Genomic DNA, 16929 nt, shown 5'->3' with positions numbered 1-16929 from the left:
ACTAGAGAAAGTTTAACCCTACTTCCTGACTGACCTCTTTGATGCCAGGGAAAACTTTACACAAGGCCTATTTGCTCACACTCCAGCTCTGCCCACAAATAGGAAAGCTAGGGAAAAGCTCCTCTAAATATGTTGGCAAGCTTATATTGCTTAAAGCAATGAATGTATATGTCACCAAACATTTCCCAGAGATGAAGTAGTTACTGTCATTTAAAACACATGCACATGGAAGACTTGCCCAAAGAGAATGTCAATTTTTTTTTAAACATGGTTAGTGACTCTCCAACACTTTGCATATCTCAAGGTTGCTCTTAAAAATGGCCGCATAAAGCTTTGAAATTAACCTTTTTAAGAAAAAAAAAATGTTGTGCATTTGTCCCTTCCAATACATTGTTGCTTACTTCTTGTTTTAAAATGACTCACTAAATCACGTTAGACCAAAATTCCAGGAAAAAAAATAAAAAATACAGCTGTAAGAGCAGAGCCGGAACAAGAATGAGCTGTGTCATATATTTGGCTATACAGTGTAGCCAAGGTGTGAGGATGACATGACTGGATTAACAGAACTAAAGAAAATCCCTTGGTAGGTAAAAAACAAGCATATATGTGTTTCCAATGTGCATTTATCAAGCTAAGTGGAGTTCCAATAAAAAATTTCAGCTGTACTTCAAAAAAAAAAATCATACATACCGTGAAGACAAATCCAGGATGTAGCCTGGCAGAGGTAACTGGCTGCTGTTGACTGATGTAGAGAAGAATTCTGTACTGAATTGTAACGAAGGCCAACAAAGAGTAGTCAGACAATGGCAAAGGCTCTTTGGACATCACACAAGGATGATAAATAATATTAAAACAAAAATTGATAGCTCAGCATAGAAAACATTATGTTTTACATTTACAGACTAATTCTCACTAGCTGGGAGGGTATTCTGAAACGATTTGTTTTGCTATAAGGCTCTCGACTAAAGTAAGTCTTGGACATACAGAAATATGGAGGCTGACCTTTCTGAACACTTTTTAAAAATGCTACTTTTTGGATGTTTTTGGTATCTCTATATTTTGAGAAACTGACTTTATTATTATTATACAGTATTTATATAGCACCAACATATTTTGCATCGCTGTACATTAAATAGGGGCTGCAGACAAGATACAAAAACACTGCCTGTTTTGTTTAAAAGCTGCTTTACGCAAAAAAACATACTTCAACATAATCCAAAGGCAGTGTCAACTCACTAAGGTGACATAGTAGAAATTTATTTAGTTATCAAGTTTATTCCAGGTTTACAAAACAAAAGACATTTTCTGAGCACTTCAAGGTGAAAAATAACTGAGGTCATAAACTTTCTGACACTTTAATAGGACATATTAAGGTGACAAAGATAAAAGCAAAACTAACTAGAAGAGTTACATACACATGGTATATATTGTAAAAACAGGCTACCAACGTCCAATTAACTTTGAATAACTGGGTCAAAATTTTGGTCACAGGTAACAGACTTAAAAAACAAAGGTTTATCTGCTAAGTGCATGTGACTGACAAAGTACAATGTCACTACTGAAAGATGTTAGGGCATTATAATTCAGTAATGACTAGCTAAAAGCTCTGCTTAAACAGATCATTGCTATCAGTTCCCTACACAGTAGAGATAAAGTGTCCTACATCTGTGAAGAAAAAAAAAACCTTTGTACAGAAAATGGGATGCAATCTTTTTTTAGCCATTAGCTAAACAATAAACAATTTGTGCATTTTAAATTTTTTAGTCTGCTAGAAATTAAACGAGTCACATCCCTAAAGTTTTTAAACAGGTAAATGAACAAAATGCGGGTTCTTGCCTGTATCCTAATAAATGTTATGCTGATTACTAAAATTCTAACACTGTCCTAATTTTCTAAAGCTGAGCTCCATTCAGATCCTGCCACCTCCCTATTAGTCCTTCACTTTGATGGACATCTTCGCTGACCAACTGTAGGAGGTCAGAGGCAGGATGGGGCTCTCGGCCCTTGGATTAGAGGTTCAAAGAGGAAAGGTGTACTGAAGAAATAAGGATGGCAATAATTTCAATTACATTGTGAACAACACCACACAAAATTACACAATTTTTGTGTTAAAAATAGTAATATTGATTAGTGTATTTACCAAAATCTGGTTAAAGTTAATTTTAAAATATATTGTACTATAATGAAACCAGGAATTCCTGCCTTTTTTTACAGTTTGTCAGAGGTTTGTGAAAGAATAAAGCTGTGTGCAGAGTGTTACATAGGAGAAAGGAAGGCTCCTCCAAAGCTTTGTCAGAAAAGGTTTCTTTTAGAGGGATGACAGGTTTGCTCACGCAACAAACATTTACAGCGGGGGAAATAAGTATTGAACACATCAACGTTTTACCTCAGTAAAATACATAAACATATAGGACTATTAACATTAAATTCATACCAGCCCAAGTAATCCACACATACAAATAAGTCAAAACAAATAAACCCATAAATTAGGTTATGTAATAACATAAGTAATAAAGTGGAATAAGTATTGAAAACATTTAGAAAAGCTGCCAGAAAAAGCCTAGAAACCTGCTGAAACCTGTCGGTATTTAGAAAGAATCTCTGCTACCTATCAGTGCAAATAATTATCAGCTGGTTTAGTCCTAATTGATGGCCTATAAAAAGGTTTATCATTACCAAAGTATCACACAAGAAGCATCTCATGATGAGTAAAAGCTAAGAGCTCTCTCAAGACCTTCAAAACCTTATTGTTGCAATTTATACTGATGGCATTGGTATCATATGCATTTATAATCTTCTGAATGTTCCAGTGAACATCTTTGTGGCCATAACCTGAAAGTGGAAAAAATATAATTTCACCCTAAACCTGGGGTATCAAACTCAAATACACAGTGAGCCAAGATTAAAAATTTAGACAGTCACGGGCCAACCTTGAAATTTATTGAAAAAAATTGAAGTTTTTCTGTCCCTTTAGATATAAAACCTTTTCATATGGAAACAGAGGTTTTGCTTCAAATTCAATTGGGAACAAGCCTATATTAAAGAAAGAGGCATAAGAATTTTTTTTTAATTTTATTTAAGAAAAAAAGCTCATGCGTCTTTCTCTATTTGTAGCTTTCTGAGTTAAACTTCAATAGCACCCTTTTTGCACAGGCTAACAATAATAACAATTTTAATGTATGAAAATCCAACTATTCAAATCCATGGCTTGGAGTAGCAAGGAAAAGTAGGGCTAAAGGTGAGTGCTGGAAATGCCAGGCACGGCCGACGCGGGGCTAAACCTTGTGAGTTGCCTGCCCCTGGAACTCCCTCCTTTATTAAAATAATAATAAAGGGGATAATAATAAAGTAGTGGCGCTATTTCAATGCAGTGGTGGGCCAGCTGCAACTTATATTTAGGATTTCTTTGGGGGCCAAAAAAAGGGCGTCGCAGGCCAAATTTGGCCCATGGGCCAGAGTTTGACACTCCTACCCTAAACTGACCACAACCAGGTACCCCTCTCAAAATTTCTGATAGAGGAGTCCGTGTAATTGAAGGAAAAATGAAATGCAAAATGTACTGGGGCATTATTGATAATCTGCAGTCATCTACCAGGATGCTAAAGATGACATGAGGGTGGACTTTTGAACAAGACAATGATCACAAACGGAAAGGCTCAATTGGTTTCAGAGAGAAAAAAAAAAATAATAAAACTGCCAGAATGCCCTAATCACGCAACTTGAAAATCTAATTTAGGTCTAATTTAAAATCTAATCTAACTTGAAATCTAATTGAAAATCTTTGGAAAGTACTGAAAATCAGAGTTCATAGAAAAGGCCCTCTGGGGGGCATGGCTTGAACATCCTTTCGGATGGCAGCCAAATAACAGAGCTCCCGACCCACGCACTGGAAACACTTGACAGCAGAAGATGGGCAACCAATGCCTGCAGAAAGACCCCAGAGGTGCTGGGGCATATGCCACGTCGACCACTATATTCCAGAGCTCCATCCTGGGTTCTTTTGCAGTGGGCACAGCAGCTCCAGGCTTCGGATTCAAAATGGCCCCCACTTGCTCGGACACAAGAAGAGAAGGATAGGAAGTATCTACCTCCCCCATACAGAAGCCATCTCAAGAAGCTCCACTATCCCCAACGGATTCCCTGCTGCCTCTACAATGCAATCCTTTTTCCTAACACATGACTCAGTTTCTATTATTAAATGTCAAGGGACAAAACTCCAATACTAAATTTCGTATGATGCTGCGACAGAAGGCAGACATAGCTTTTCTCCAAGAAACCCATTTGGATAACACTGGTAACTTTTTCTTTGAAAGTTGCAGATTCCTGCTACAATTTATGGCATTTACTAGATGTCAAACATCAGCGGGAGTAGCTATACTAATCAGTAGGTAGGTGTATCTTTTGTCCCTTTAAAGACAGTGATTAATCCCGATGGCAGATACATTATACTTCAATGTACGTTAGACGAAGTAGCGGTGGCGTAATGTGTATATGCCCAAAAGCGCTCAACTAATTAAACTAGAATCAGTCCTCTCCAAATTGGTCTCACTCTCTCAGACATACCGTATTTTTTGCCGTATAAGACGCACTTTTTCTTCCCCAAAACTGGGGGGGGGGGAAAGTTGGTGCGTCTTACACGACAAATGTGTTATAAAATAATTAAAATAAGATACTCACCCGATCCCCGATCCTGCATGTGTCTCCTCTCCTCGCTGGCTGCAGCGTGTGTCTCCTCTCCTCGCTGGCTGCAGCGTGTGTCTCCTCTCCTCGCTGGCTGCAGTGCAGAGCGAAAGAAGCCGGCACAGCGCCCCCTACTGATCCCTGCCGTAACTGGCGTACAGTGGAAAAAAAGGTAAGAACGGCACAGAGTGATCAGAAGGGGAATTTGAATGGCACAGAGTGATCAGAAAGGGAATTTGAATGGCACATGAGTGCTCAGAAGGGGAAAGGGAATTTGAATGGCACATGAGTGCTCAGAAGGGGAATAATCTTTCAGTATCTTTCTTTTCTAGATTTTTCTCCTTTAAAATTGGATGCGTCTTATATTCCGGAGCGTCTTATACGGCGAAAAATACGGTATGTTATCATGGCAGTTGGTCGACCCAAGGCAGCCTTGAGGGAACAGCTAACTGCTTCCCAGAAAGATCTCACTCTCTGTCTCTTGCTTTCGTAAAATATTGGAACTTGGGGGCAAACTTTAAGAACTAGACTTAAGAGACTTAAGAACTAGATCAAATTGAAAAAACCATGGTGTACCTACACCATAGGTACTACGACAATGGTAAAGAAGCGGATATGTCTTGGCCGTAAACTTAGGGATGGTGTGGCCTGAGCCGTACCTCAGGCTTTGAGAGATCCCACTGGAAGCCCTCCATTGTGACCCTGAATCTATAGCAAATATTTGGTGAATATTACTCGAATTCGTACTCTATGGCCCTTCAGTCACAATTAAATTGTTGACAGACCTTACAATCCTGTATAGAAGAATACTTCCCATCCCTAGAGGACTAAATTACTAAACAGCTTAAAAACCCGATTACTCTGGAGGAGATAGAAGCCACAACTAAATCTCTGCCTTCTAACAAAGCCCCTGGACCTGATGGGCTCCCATATTTATACTATAAGACGTTTATGCCTCAGCTTTTCATTCACCTTCTTGTACTCTACAACAATGTGCTTCAAGGTGAGCAACTCCCACAAACTGCACTGCAATCTTATATTTTTTTTTTTTTTTTTTTTTTTTATCGCCCCATAGCCTTGCTAAATTCAGATTTAAAGATTTTACAAGAATATTAGCTACAAGTTTGGGGAGATATCAACCTTGTACATAAAGCTCAAGTGGGTCTTCAGGCAGGCGATAACACATGGAGAACGATAGACATAATAGATGTGCTGAACAGAATTGCTTAGCCTCATCGCAGAAAAGGTGTCTGACTGCCTTAGCTGGCTCTTTATGTTCAGCACCGATTTCCAGGTGGGTATCAGGGGACTCTTCCTACAGGCCATTCAATCACTTTACACCTGTTCTACAGCAGTAGTTCAATACCCCCACTTTACTTATCAGCCTATTAGAATTTTTAATGGCACTTGTCAAGGGTGCCCATTATCTCTTCTACTGTTTACAGTCTGCATAGAACCACTGGCTCAAACTATTAGGCAGCACCCTGATGTTTCAGAGGTCCCCATTTGTACCAAAACCTTTACAATACCTCTCAATGCAGATGACATTTTACTAACCCTGACAAACCCGTTGCTTGCACTTCCCTTCCTGCATCGCTACTAGATGAATATCGTGTTCTGTCAGGTTACAAGGTAATTCATCAAAAACTGAGGCTTGGCCTATCATTCTTGATCAAGACTTACAGGATAAATTGACATACTGTTGGAAATGGGACTCTGGTAAATATCTTTGACTTTTCCTTACCCCATCATATCATTTTTATATAACGTAAACTATCCCCCCAAGAGTGCTCATGCACAAATGGCGTTCACTTTACATCTCCTTTATTGGGCCAATTGCCCTTATTAAAATGTCCAGTCCTTCGAATACTTATAACAAGGTCAGCACTTGGGCATATCCAGGGTGAGGTGATGAATTTTATATGGGGTTATAATATATATATATATATATATATATATATATATATATATATATATATACACATACCGTAATGTATTCTGCTACAGGGAGGAAACAATATAATCTATGAAAACATACTCACCTCTTTAGAAGTGTGATTTCCCAAAACAGCAGCTCCAAACTTGCCTTGTTTGGCATACTGCCCATTCACACTGCAAATGAAATAAGAATAAAAATAAATAAATAGAAAATCTATTCTGTTTCAAGGATACGTACACACATCAGGTGATTCTCGTTTGATAATCTCCTTAGGACTGATATTGGACGGGAATCTGGAGTGTGCGTAGCACTCATCTTTCATGGATCTGTCCTGGCAGAACGACAAATGATTTTTGATCAAAATGGAAATGAAGGGGAAACAGCACAGCGGGGTGCCACTCCGTCGTTCTCCCCTTTCCCTCTCCATAGAGGAGATCGGAGCTGTATGTACAGCGCTCATTTATGCATTGTTTAGTCTTTTGTCGTTAGACAGGATCGTGAACGTGTGTACGCAGCCTAAGACTGCTACCAGGAGAAGTATTTTGTGCCATAGAAAAACACCTACAAACTCATTACTACTCATTATTTTAAAACTTCCTATTTTTGAGAATTACTTTACAGCTTTAACTGTGCAGTTTTCAAACAGTAAATCAAATTTGTATGTAATAGTTTGTTCACTAAAAAAAACTATAAACAAGGTAAGGTAAACTACACAAGTAATTCTTGTATTTGCCATTTGTAGCCTTGGATCCTTCTCTGACTATTTATGTACAGCAGTGGAGCAAGTTTAATTTCCCCTCTGCAAGAGGTAGGAAGAATACAATTTTCCTGACAAATCTCAATCTTGGCATCTATGGGTGCCCCATAGATGTTAGATCATAAACAACCCTAGCCATCAAACGCTGAACCTGGGACCTGTCATCTAATAGAAAAGAGGAACGGTGTTAAATAGCCAAAACTGAGAATTATACATCTCCCCTAATACTGTTAAATAACTGCCTAAACAGCAATCTTTCAATAAACTGGAAAACCTTTCTTAGCTATAACATACTGCTGCTCATTGTTACCTTTCCACTGGAAAATATATCTGATAATTCTAGGGAATTCTCAAAACCACAATAATTTCTTGCTTATGAACTGTTTACCTAGCAAAAAATAAATCCTTGTGAATAGTCAATTAAGGGCTGATAAAATTTGAGATGTTTTGCATTAATGATAAGCCAGACAAGGTAGTATGGTTTGCTGATAGAAGCAGGCACAAACAAGGAAAACTTACTATTTATAAGCATGCACTGCTGTGGCAAAAAGGACAGAGGGTACAGGGCCAGCGGGAGATGTTCCAGTAGGTTTAGGAGACTTTGCACCTGGCAAAAGAAAAAAAAAAAAAAAAAAAAAAAGAGTTTAGAACATTCCGGATATCACTTTGGGAAATCATGTTGCTGCCTCCCTTCCTGTCAGCCCACCTCCCCTGCTGTTTCCCACAATCACATCAGAGGCCTGATAAATCTCAGCTTGGGGCCACCCTCAAAAAAAAAAAACAAAAGGCATTGCTTCTCACCTGCTGACCCAGGCTTCTTAGGCTGCTTAGGTGCTGTGTATTGAAATGATTCATTCCCTTGAGTAGACCCTGTCTGATCTATTCCAAAGAGGGAGGCCAGTTTTGCCCTGGAAATAAGAATCAAAAAAATACTTTAAATGGCAAACATAACATTTAAATGAAACAATAGTCCAATTTTAGCAGAATTAATCTTAAGGGAAACACCTCATTATATTGAGGGTCCCATCGCGTAAACTTCAAAAAAAGTCTAATTGCAACCAACACCACTTTATTCCAGAGGCCCAAGTATTACCAAAAATATTAAATTTGCATCTGCATTTTGCTAGCTCATACCTTTCTTGTACATATGATCTTCCGGAGATCAGCAATGGAGCTCCCTAAAATATGAAGATAGTAAGTTCATTCCCTAATGCTTTTCTCCATGGTAACCCATCACCAGGCCTAACCACTGGCAATGTGGAAATGTAGGTAAGCCAATGAAAACATCAACTCACAAAGACCTGTTTTCTAGGATTTTTGTTAAAACCGAACCTGACTGTCATTTTGAGCCATCATTCAAAAACAATGTTTGCAAAGCTCAGCAGACCATTGTATTCACTGTAGATGTGATCGCCTCCTGGACTCACATGCCATGTTCTGTGCACGATGGTTCATTGCCTAACAACTTGCATACACACATTACAGGATGACAGATTATCACCAGAACAAATCCGTCAGAATGGATTGTTTGATGCAGTTGAGAATCATCCTGGATCATCATCTGCTGACATTACTGGATGAATTATAACATAAAAATATGTTAACAATTATATGTTTTGATCAATTGTTAAGCAAGTGTTCACTTATCTGAAAACAGCAAGCTTAATATATATGGATTATTGATTTTATCTCAGCAGTCATTTCTCCAGATGGTTCGCTGCACTGCTTGAATACCAGCCATTCTAAGAGGAACTAACACATTTGTACATAAAATATACAAAGGAGTGTAACAAACTGTAAAAAGTATATATATATATATCACAGACCTGTCCTATAGTAAAGTCAGGGAAAGCCTTTTGTATCACTCAAAAGAAATACACAAACACAATAACACATTTACATAGACTGGATAAAAATAGAAATAGTTTGTGGGCCTACAGTACTCCACCTGACTTTCTGGTATCTGGGAGCAAACTGACCCGTGGACCTCCTGCCAGAAGTAATCGGTCCTCCACACCCCGGACATCTTGTTTGAAAGTTTCAGCTACCTCCTCTACAGTGTACAGATGACAAAAAGTGATCAAGTCCCTTGACACTTGTATGTGATATCTATCACTTCTCTGCTAAAAAAGCTGTGCACTAAAAACACATCCAACAGCAAACAGGCATCTCCATGATCGGTCACTGTAACAGCGGTTTGCGAAATGGCTGGAATGTCTGGCTTTCCATCTGCATGTTAAATGCATTAATAAAAATCATCTGATACTTGTTAGTTCACAATATAGGAGGCCATCTATCTACTTTCTTGGTCATGTGTGTTTAAACTGAGGACATTCAAAAGATAAAAATGACCCTCAAGTCAAACAAATACATTTTAAAATTGGATTGATCATTGGCCCAAGGTGCAAATAAGATGCATAAATAATTAAAGTCTCAGCCTTGTTAGGGGCTAAACAAAGATGCTCTTTTAAAGCAGGAAACCAACTTTAACAGAATTAATTAGTGGAATGAAACATACGCAAACGCATTGATGTCACAGGTTTACAGTCACAGCATAGGCTGCTTCCCAGTGAAGTCACTGCTTTCCAGTGAATGGATAGGATGAAGTCTCAGTGATGTTATTTGCCTTTAGTCAATGCACATGGGGAATTCTCATGCTATTAATGATAAGTACAGCCCGGTGACCGTGGGAACTGAGAAACTCCACTGAGAGTTCATCTGGAGTTTGCCTTTTTTTTAAACATATTTTTAAACAGAAATTCGCAAAGTTGAATTCTGTGTTTTTCAGGTTGGGTCTGCCCAAATTCGAACTGCCATTTTCGGGTCGAATATAGGGACAACCCAAATTCGAACACCAACACTAGCTTTTACTAAACATTTTGCTAAAATTCAGATTAACTATATTTTGTACGCTGCAGAGTCCTGGCATACCAGGGTGTAGGTTTCTGGGTAAAGGCAGGTTGGTTCAGACAGTCAGGAGCAAGAAATCCTGCACAGATGAAACAATAATGGGGGGTAACTGGGCACCTATGACACTGACAACGGGGAACACTCAATTTGTATTGCCCTGCCTAACTTTGACCACTTGACAATAACTTTTTCCCACCAGGCTAAGCAAATTTCTGGGGAGAATACTCCATTAGTCCCCTGTATTTACAGACTGTATTGTCACCACAGGTTTCCACTCCATTGACAGGCTTTGTTCTCTGGGAACAAATCTCAAAACAAAAAGTTGCATTTTTTAAGATGACACGATTGTAGATTAAATGAAAAGCATTTTATCTTCAAATAATCAGTACTCCTTCCAAAACAAGGGCAATGATTACTTACAAATACTGCTTAAAACACTTAAAGCTGAGCAATCACCAAAATTTTTACTTTAATTTTTACAAAGCTGTGGGCACCCTGCACTTCATCTGCGTCAGCACCCAATTGAGGACATCTCCAAAGGAATCTGCAGAAGTAAAGCTAAGTGAAATTTCTTAAAGTTTAGTTCTGCTTTAAAAGCAATTGACAGGATTGGGATTTGTGTGGTTTTTAAAAGCACCTTCAGTTCAGCATTATATAATGCAAGTTTTAAAGGAAATGCTGACTATCCCAAACAAGCTTTTGCCAGGCTTCACTTTATCAAGTTACAAGTTTGCCAAAAAAAAAAAAAAAAAAAAATCTATTTAAAGTCTTTTTTAGCACTTCTATTAAAAGTTTTATTGAATCACCTCTCCTGGAACTGAATGGTACTTTAAAGGCTCCAAGAAATGACAAAGTTATCAAATGCTTTCTAATGGTTTGCAGAAAAGGAACGCTGCCTAAAATGTATGTAAACCCTAGATCATCTTGTTTGATTGATTTTGATCTACAGCTGTAATCTGCCAACAACCCCAGCCACCAATTTCTATATGGGAAACACTGCAGGACAATTCTAATCAGTAAATAGAAAGAAACACATTTGAGAGAAGCATTTTGAATATGGTTGTTGTTGAGAAATTTTCTGCCTGACCTACCTATAATACAAGTAAATCAGGGGTGTCAAACTCTGGCCCCCAATGTCATTTTATTGTCCCCCAAAGTAATCCTAAATATGAACTGCAGCTGGCCTGCTGCTGCATTGAAATAATGGCGCTACTACAATTCCCGACATCACTCGCGTCTACAGACCAGCGGCCTTTCTACCTATGCGTGGCCCCGCATCGGATTGTTTTATAGACGCAAGTAATGGCGGGAATTTTAGTAGCTGTGCTATTTATGAAAAGGGAGTTTCAGCGGCGGGCCACACAGGGATTTAGCCCCACATTGGCCGCGTCTGGCATTTCTAGCACTCCCCCTCAGCTGTACTTTTCCTTGCTACTCCAAGACATGGGCTTCAATGGTTGGATTTTTATAGACGAAAATTGTTATTATTATTAGCCTGTGCAAAAGGGATACCACTGAAATTTAACTCAGACGGTTACAAATAGAGAAAGAGGCAAAAGATTTTTCTTAAGTAAAATTTTTTTAAAATGTTTTATGCCCCTTTTTCTATTATAGGCTTGCTCCAGATTGAATGTGAAGCAAAACCTCTTTGTTTTCATATGAAAAGGTTTATATCTAATGAGAAGGAAAAGCTTCCTCAACTATGGTTTCAATGAATTTCAAGGTTGGCCCACGACTTTGTGTAAGTTTTTGATTTTGGCTCACTGTGCATTTGAGTTTGACACCCCTGAAATAAATGGAAGGCTGAGGGGTGTCTGTATTTTCTCCTTTAGGAAGTGTATCATCTCCAGAATGGATGACAGAGAATGTTTTTTGGTGTTATTAAACAAATAAAACTATCATTTCAACCTTTGTACCAGTCTCACAATTCTTGAAGAGAACTTTGCAAAACTTGTCAAAAGTTGAAACTGGATATGTATTTTGTCTGCTTACATGTTGATTATGCAAATTATATCTCTGTTTTTAATGTTAAGTAATTTATATTTGATTAATATTTAGATGTGAAATAATTGAGAGGTGCCTTAAAAGTCCATAGGGGGTTTTATAAAGGAATTGGTTTTGATCTAATAAAATATACCAAATGTGTTACTGACTAAATCACTGGGTGAAAAAAAAAAAAAAAAAAAGATTGGAAAAAGAAAACTAATGCTAAATACTTGGCTAAATATTTGGAAAGCAACAAAATACTACACTTTTGTCTTTGGGTTTGGGAACACATTTTACTTGAGTTTCAACCAAAAATCAAGACAATAGAGCTGATTTGCTAAAGGAATACAATAAGTTCTCTTTGAAAAACAAATTCTCATTTAGATTTGACAAGGTGAAGATGTGTTTACTTTTACCAGTCAATCATGTTTTTGCAATAAAGTAAAGTAGAACTTAATAAATTGGATTATTGCCAGCAGCAAAGCTTTACCGCCATCACAACATGCAAAAACACTTTAACTGATCAACCTCTTTTCCTTTAGTCAATCAACCAAAGTGTGTGCAGTGTCTGTACAACAATGATACTTGTGGCATCAAGGCCAGAACTTGCCGTACCATGGTCACTGGACAGCAACAGTGGAACTTGTGACATGTCAGCAAATAAAACCTTTTTTGTGTTGAGCAAAAAAAAAAAAAAAAACACAACATTCCGATGATGATGGACAACCTCGTTCTGATGCAAATTATTCAGCAATCAGAGTACTGCAAGTCTCAGCATTGTGGTCCAGTATCCATGGTACCAAAAGTCCCAGAGTTGCCGTCTGGTAACTATAACACTGAAAGTCTCAGCATTGCTGTCCAATGACCGGGGCCCTGAAAGTTCATTGCTGTCAGTGAATGAGGTACCACAAAAGTCCCACTGTTGACATCCAGTGTTTAAGGTGCAGCAAACCCCAGCCATGCATTGAGACTTTCTGCCCAAGTCAGCACCAATCCTGGATGTTTGTTCACCCCACTCCTTGGGGCGCCCCCGACACTGGAGGGCCACCCCACCCCTTGGGGCTCCCAGACACTGTGCAGTAACAGCACTATTGTGACTTGCAGTGTCCCAGGCACTAGGCAGCAAATCTCACTAGCTCTTAAGCGCTTAGAGACCAAACCACTTTGTAATGACCGCTGTCAGTCTGGTTAAGTCCCCTCCACTAAAACACACTTACCCTCCTGTGGGGGATAGGAAATCAGAATCATCCTCGTCCTGTCCGAACATGGTAACCCAGAACTGTGGAGGAGACCCACAAAACCTCCCAGCAGTCACTTCTTCCGGGCTGACTTTCAGTCACGGGGCTGTCAGCTGACCTCCCTCCCAGCCGTAAAAAGCCGGCTGCTGCTGCAAACATGTGACCATGGACGGCAACGTGGCGCCTGACTCGTCCTGCTGGGCCGCAGACCATTCTTCTGTGCGTTGCACACCTCGCTGCAACGACCAATAAGACGGTGAAAAGCAGGAGTAGGCGTGGTTAATTTCCAGACTTCATTGAGTAGAATGCTTTTCTCCACCTCCTATGTAAGCGAGGGGTCGTGGCCTAGCCAGGCGGATGTGTCAGTCAGTGTGTAGAGACCTCGGAGGTGACAGCGGGCGGCAGCATCTAGGTGAGTGGAAATGGTTGAATACAGAGCTCGGGGGTCGTACATAGTTCAACTTTTTTTATATGGTTCTCTGTAAAGTGAATCTAGTTGACAACGTTATGTTCTTTATGTCCAAAGTATATTGATTTTTTTCCAACATGCACCAAACATTTCTAATGCTTTATAATGTATATGTGTATGTCAGAAGAGAGGCATTCATATCTAAAAACAAAGGGCTTGGTGTGTCACAGGTGAAAGCCAATGATGTGGCTGGCATGTATTTACATTATTACCAAGCATGCAGCCAGTGAAGTCAGAGCTGCAGGTCTGTTATAAGACAGTAAATTAGTGACAACTTTGTATTCAAGTGTTTAGCATATTCAGAAGCAGGCAATAGCAGCGGTTTGTGTATTTCATCTATGACAATATTATTAATAATATCGCTGGATTGATATTCTGTGTCTTTTCTATAGTTCATGATCTTTGCCACCAGGACAAACATGATAACAAAGCTTACATTTTATAGTTGTCACCGAGCTATTGGGTCTGTAAGTTATCACAACTAATCAGCCTATGAGATGTTCCTGATAACCGAGCTGTATAAGGATCAGGACCACTTCACAATGATCACTTCTTTACCTGAGCACAGAACAATGGCCTGAACAATGCTCACATACAATGAGCCTGATTTTTTAAAGCTCTACAAAACTGGAGAGGATGCAATTTCTTTGGTGAAGCTGGGTTATCCAGCAAACCTGGAATGGACTCCTTCAAAGTCATCTGCTTTTTGTTAGCAAATGTTTTGAATCCTGTACCAGATACATTTCAGGTTTTATGGATCACCCAGCTTCACTGATAAAAGTGTATTCTCTCCAGCCTTGGAGAGCTTTCATAAATCAGGTCCAATGTCTGAATCCAGAGCAAACATGATGGCAATTCAACCCCCAACACCAAATACACCATTATATAGTTTATATATATATATATATATATATATACACATACACACACATACGTGTATATTCACACTCGCGTCAGCTCATTGAGCTTTGCTGGCATTATTTATGTACAGATCTCTTGGAGTCCTTCCACAGGATTTCAATCAGGTTGCGGTCTTGACTTTGACTGAGTCATTGCAACATGTTGATTATTTTCTTTTTCAGGCATTCTGTAGATTTTAGCCGTCACACAGATAGATTCAGGTATGATTCTAGAATACTCTGATGTAAAGAAAGGTTTATGGTCAACTCAATGAGTGCTGTTGATATTGATACTGAGAACAGTTGATAATAAAGCAAACTCACAATTTTGACTTTACATAAAAGGGTAGACAACCCTTATTTAAGTGTAACACTCTTTAAAAAAAGGCTTTACACTTTGTAAAAAAGGATGCAGCACCACCCCCTTACCCTAAATGAATAGGAGCGCAAAGCCTCCCAGGATACCTATGTCAGGCATTTCAGGAGGCTCTAGGGTGCTCCTTCTGTGCATGCCCAATCATCTCGGAGAAGAAGCCTTTTTGCTCAAACAGATTGAACAGAACAGTTTGTCGATATAAACTACCCACTAAGGTATTGCTTCATTTTTTATCCTAAGTTCACTACAATATAACGTAACTCATTCCAGTGTTCCTCATTATATTATATATACTCTTATCATATAAATCTAGTGCTATCTACTATTTTATTATATTATTAGTTATTTGTGTATATATTCATTTTAAATACCACTTATACTATTATTGGGCAACTACAGCACTATCATATATATATTTTCAAATACCTTATCTACTGGATAATAACTAGTGTACCATGAATAGCACAATACAAATATCTATTTCTCTCCTAAAACCTTGGAATCATCACCCAAATGTCCTTAAAGAGCCTTACAAAGGATGTTCTATTTCTAACCATAGGACTAGCCCTTATTGTATGTTAAATATCCCACAATATTTACTACCAAAAGAATTATGCTATAATTCTTAAAAACCTACATTAAACAATAATATTTCCACTGTTCATCCCCTTTTTCCTCCCTCTTCTCATCCCTAGTTGCTTTTTCTAAGCACTACGGTTTTTATAACTGAATCACTTCACAAGTACTATAAGAACAACTGGCCACCAAGACAATACTACCAAGTAAGCGTTATTCGCATCAATCTGATTACTCAAAGACCATCATACTGTTATAAATATTTGATATCTGACCTCTCTTATTACCTACAACTCAAAATGTCTCCCCAACAAACCCCTGAAGAAGCCTTGTCAGGTGAAACACATCGGGTGGGAAACAAAACTATTGCTGTCTGAACAGGACCAAAACTACTTGCACCGTACGCTTACCTGTTACCTAGCTTAGTTTTCCTATGTTAGCACTAGGCACTAGCATAGGTCATCTCTGTCTAATTGTAGAATATTTTCCATTGAAGTAAAGTTTATTGTTTTATGAAAAACAATCTGTGCCCTAAAAAAGCCTGTCTTTTCTCTATTCCTAAAATTCACCTTCTCAAAGTGGGAGTCAGAAAATGTGTGCTCTATGGCCCTGACAGCAACTAATTTAATAAATGAAAAAGTACTGTTAAATCAGCAGTCTTTTAGTATAATTAGATTGAGTTCTTTTTGTTCATAATGCAGTGATGTTGCTTCCCTAGGAGGTGGATCAATGACAACTTGGATGTTGTGGGTTAGATGACCCTGGCTGTCATTTAACTGAGGACAACTAGATGTAATAAATAAATAAATATTGCAGGGGAATTTCTAAGGCCTTTCACAAAGATTTGGAATGTTTCTATGGGAATGTGTTCACTTTAGGTAAAAAGAGTATTTTTTGAAGTCAGGTACTATATGAGAAGATTTGGGTTTGTATTTAATGTTCCAACTTATCCCAAATACGATAAATTGGAGTCAGGACTCAAAACCTTTGACCATAGTGTTTGAATATGCATCTTGTGTGTGTGTGTGTGTATGTATGTGTGTGTGTGTATATATATATATATATATATATATATATATATATATATATATATATATAT

The 16929-nt window shown here is 38.4% G+C and overlaps 2 protein-coding genes across 2 annotated transcripts in view; one reads left to right on the top strand and one right to left on the bottom strand.

Annotated features, from left to right (window-relative positions):
* FKBP15 (FKBP prolyl isomerase family member 15) overlaps positions 1 to 13644 on the bottom strand; it is a 40693-nt gene extending 27049 nt beyond the window's left edge. Inside the window, exons 1-5 of the mRNA XM_072431532.1 lie at positions 13490 to 13644; positions 8178 to 8284; positions 7896 to 7983; positions 6723 to 6792; positions 691 to 765 (exon numbers count right to left, since the gene is read on the bottom strand). Of these exons, the coding sequence (XP_072287633.1) occupies positions 691 to 765; positions 6723 to 6792; positions 7896 to 7983; positions 8178 to 8284; positions 13490 to 13539 (390 nt within the window). The 5' untranslated portion in view covers positions 13540 to 13644. The remainder of the gene's footprint in view (positions 1 to 690; positions 766 to 6722; positions 6793 to 7895; positions 7984 to 8177; positions 8285 to 13489) is intronic.
* A 64-nt stretch (positions 13645 to 13708) lies between these two features.
* Positions 13709 to 16929, top strand: part of SLC31A1 (solute carrier family 31 member 1) — a 38437-nt gene continuing 35216 nt past the window's right edge. The window contains exon 1 of the mRNA XM_072431400.1: positions 13709 to 13922. The gene's annotated coding sequence lies outside the window, so the exon portion shown is untranslated. The remainder of the gene's footprint in view (positions 13923 to 16929) is intronic.

Source organism: Pyxicephalus adspersus, chromosome Z (assembly GCF_032062135.1).
Source record: "Pyxicephalus adspersus chromosome Z, UCB_Pads_2.0, whole genome shotgun sequence".
NCBI lineage: Eukaryota > Metazoa > Chordata > Amphibia > Anura > Pyxicephalidae > Pyxicephalus > Pyxicephalus adspersus.
The sequence above is the reverse complement of the archived record's forward strand: the minus strand, read 5'-3'. Positions and strand labels throughout refer to the sequence as shown.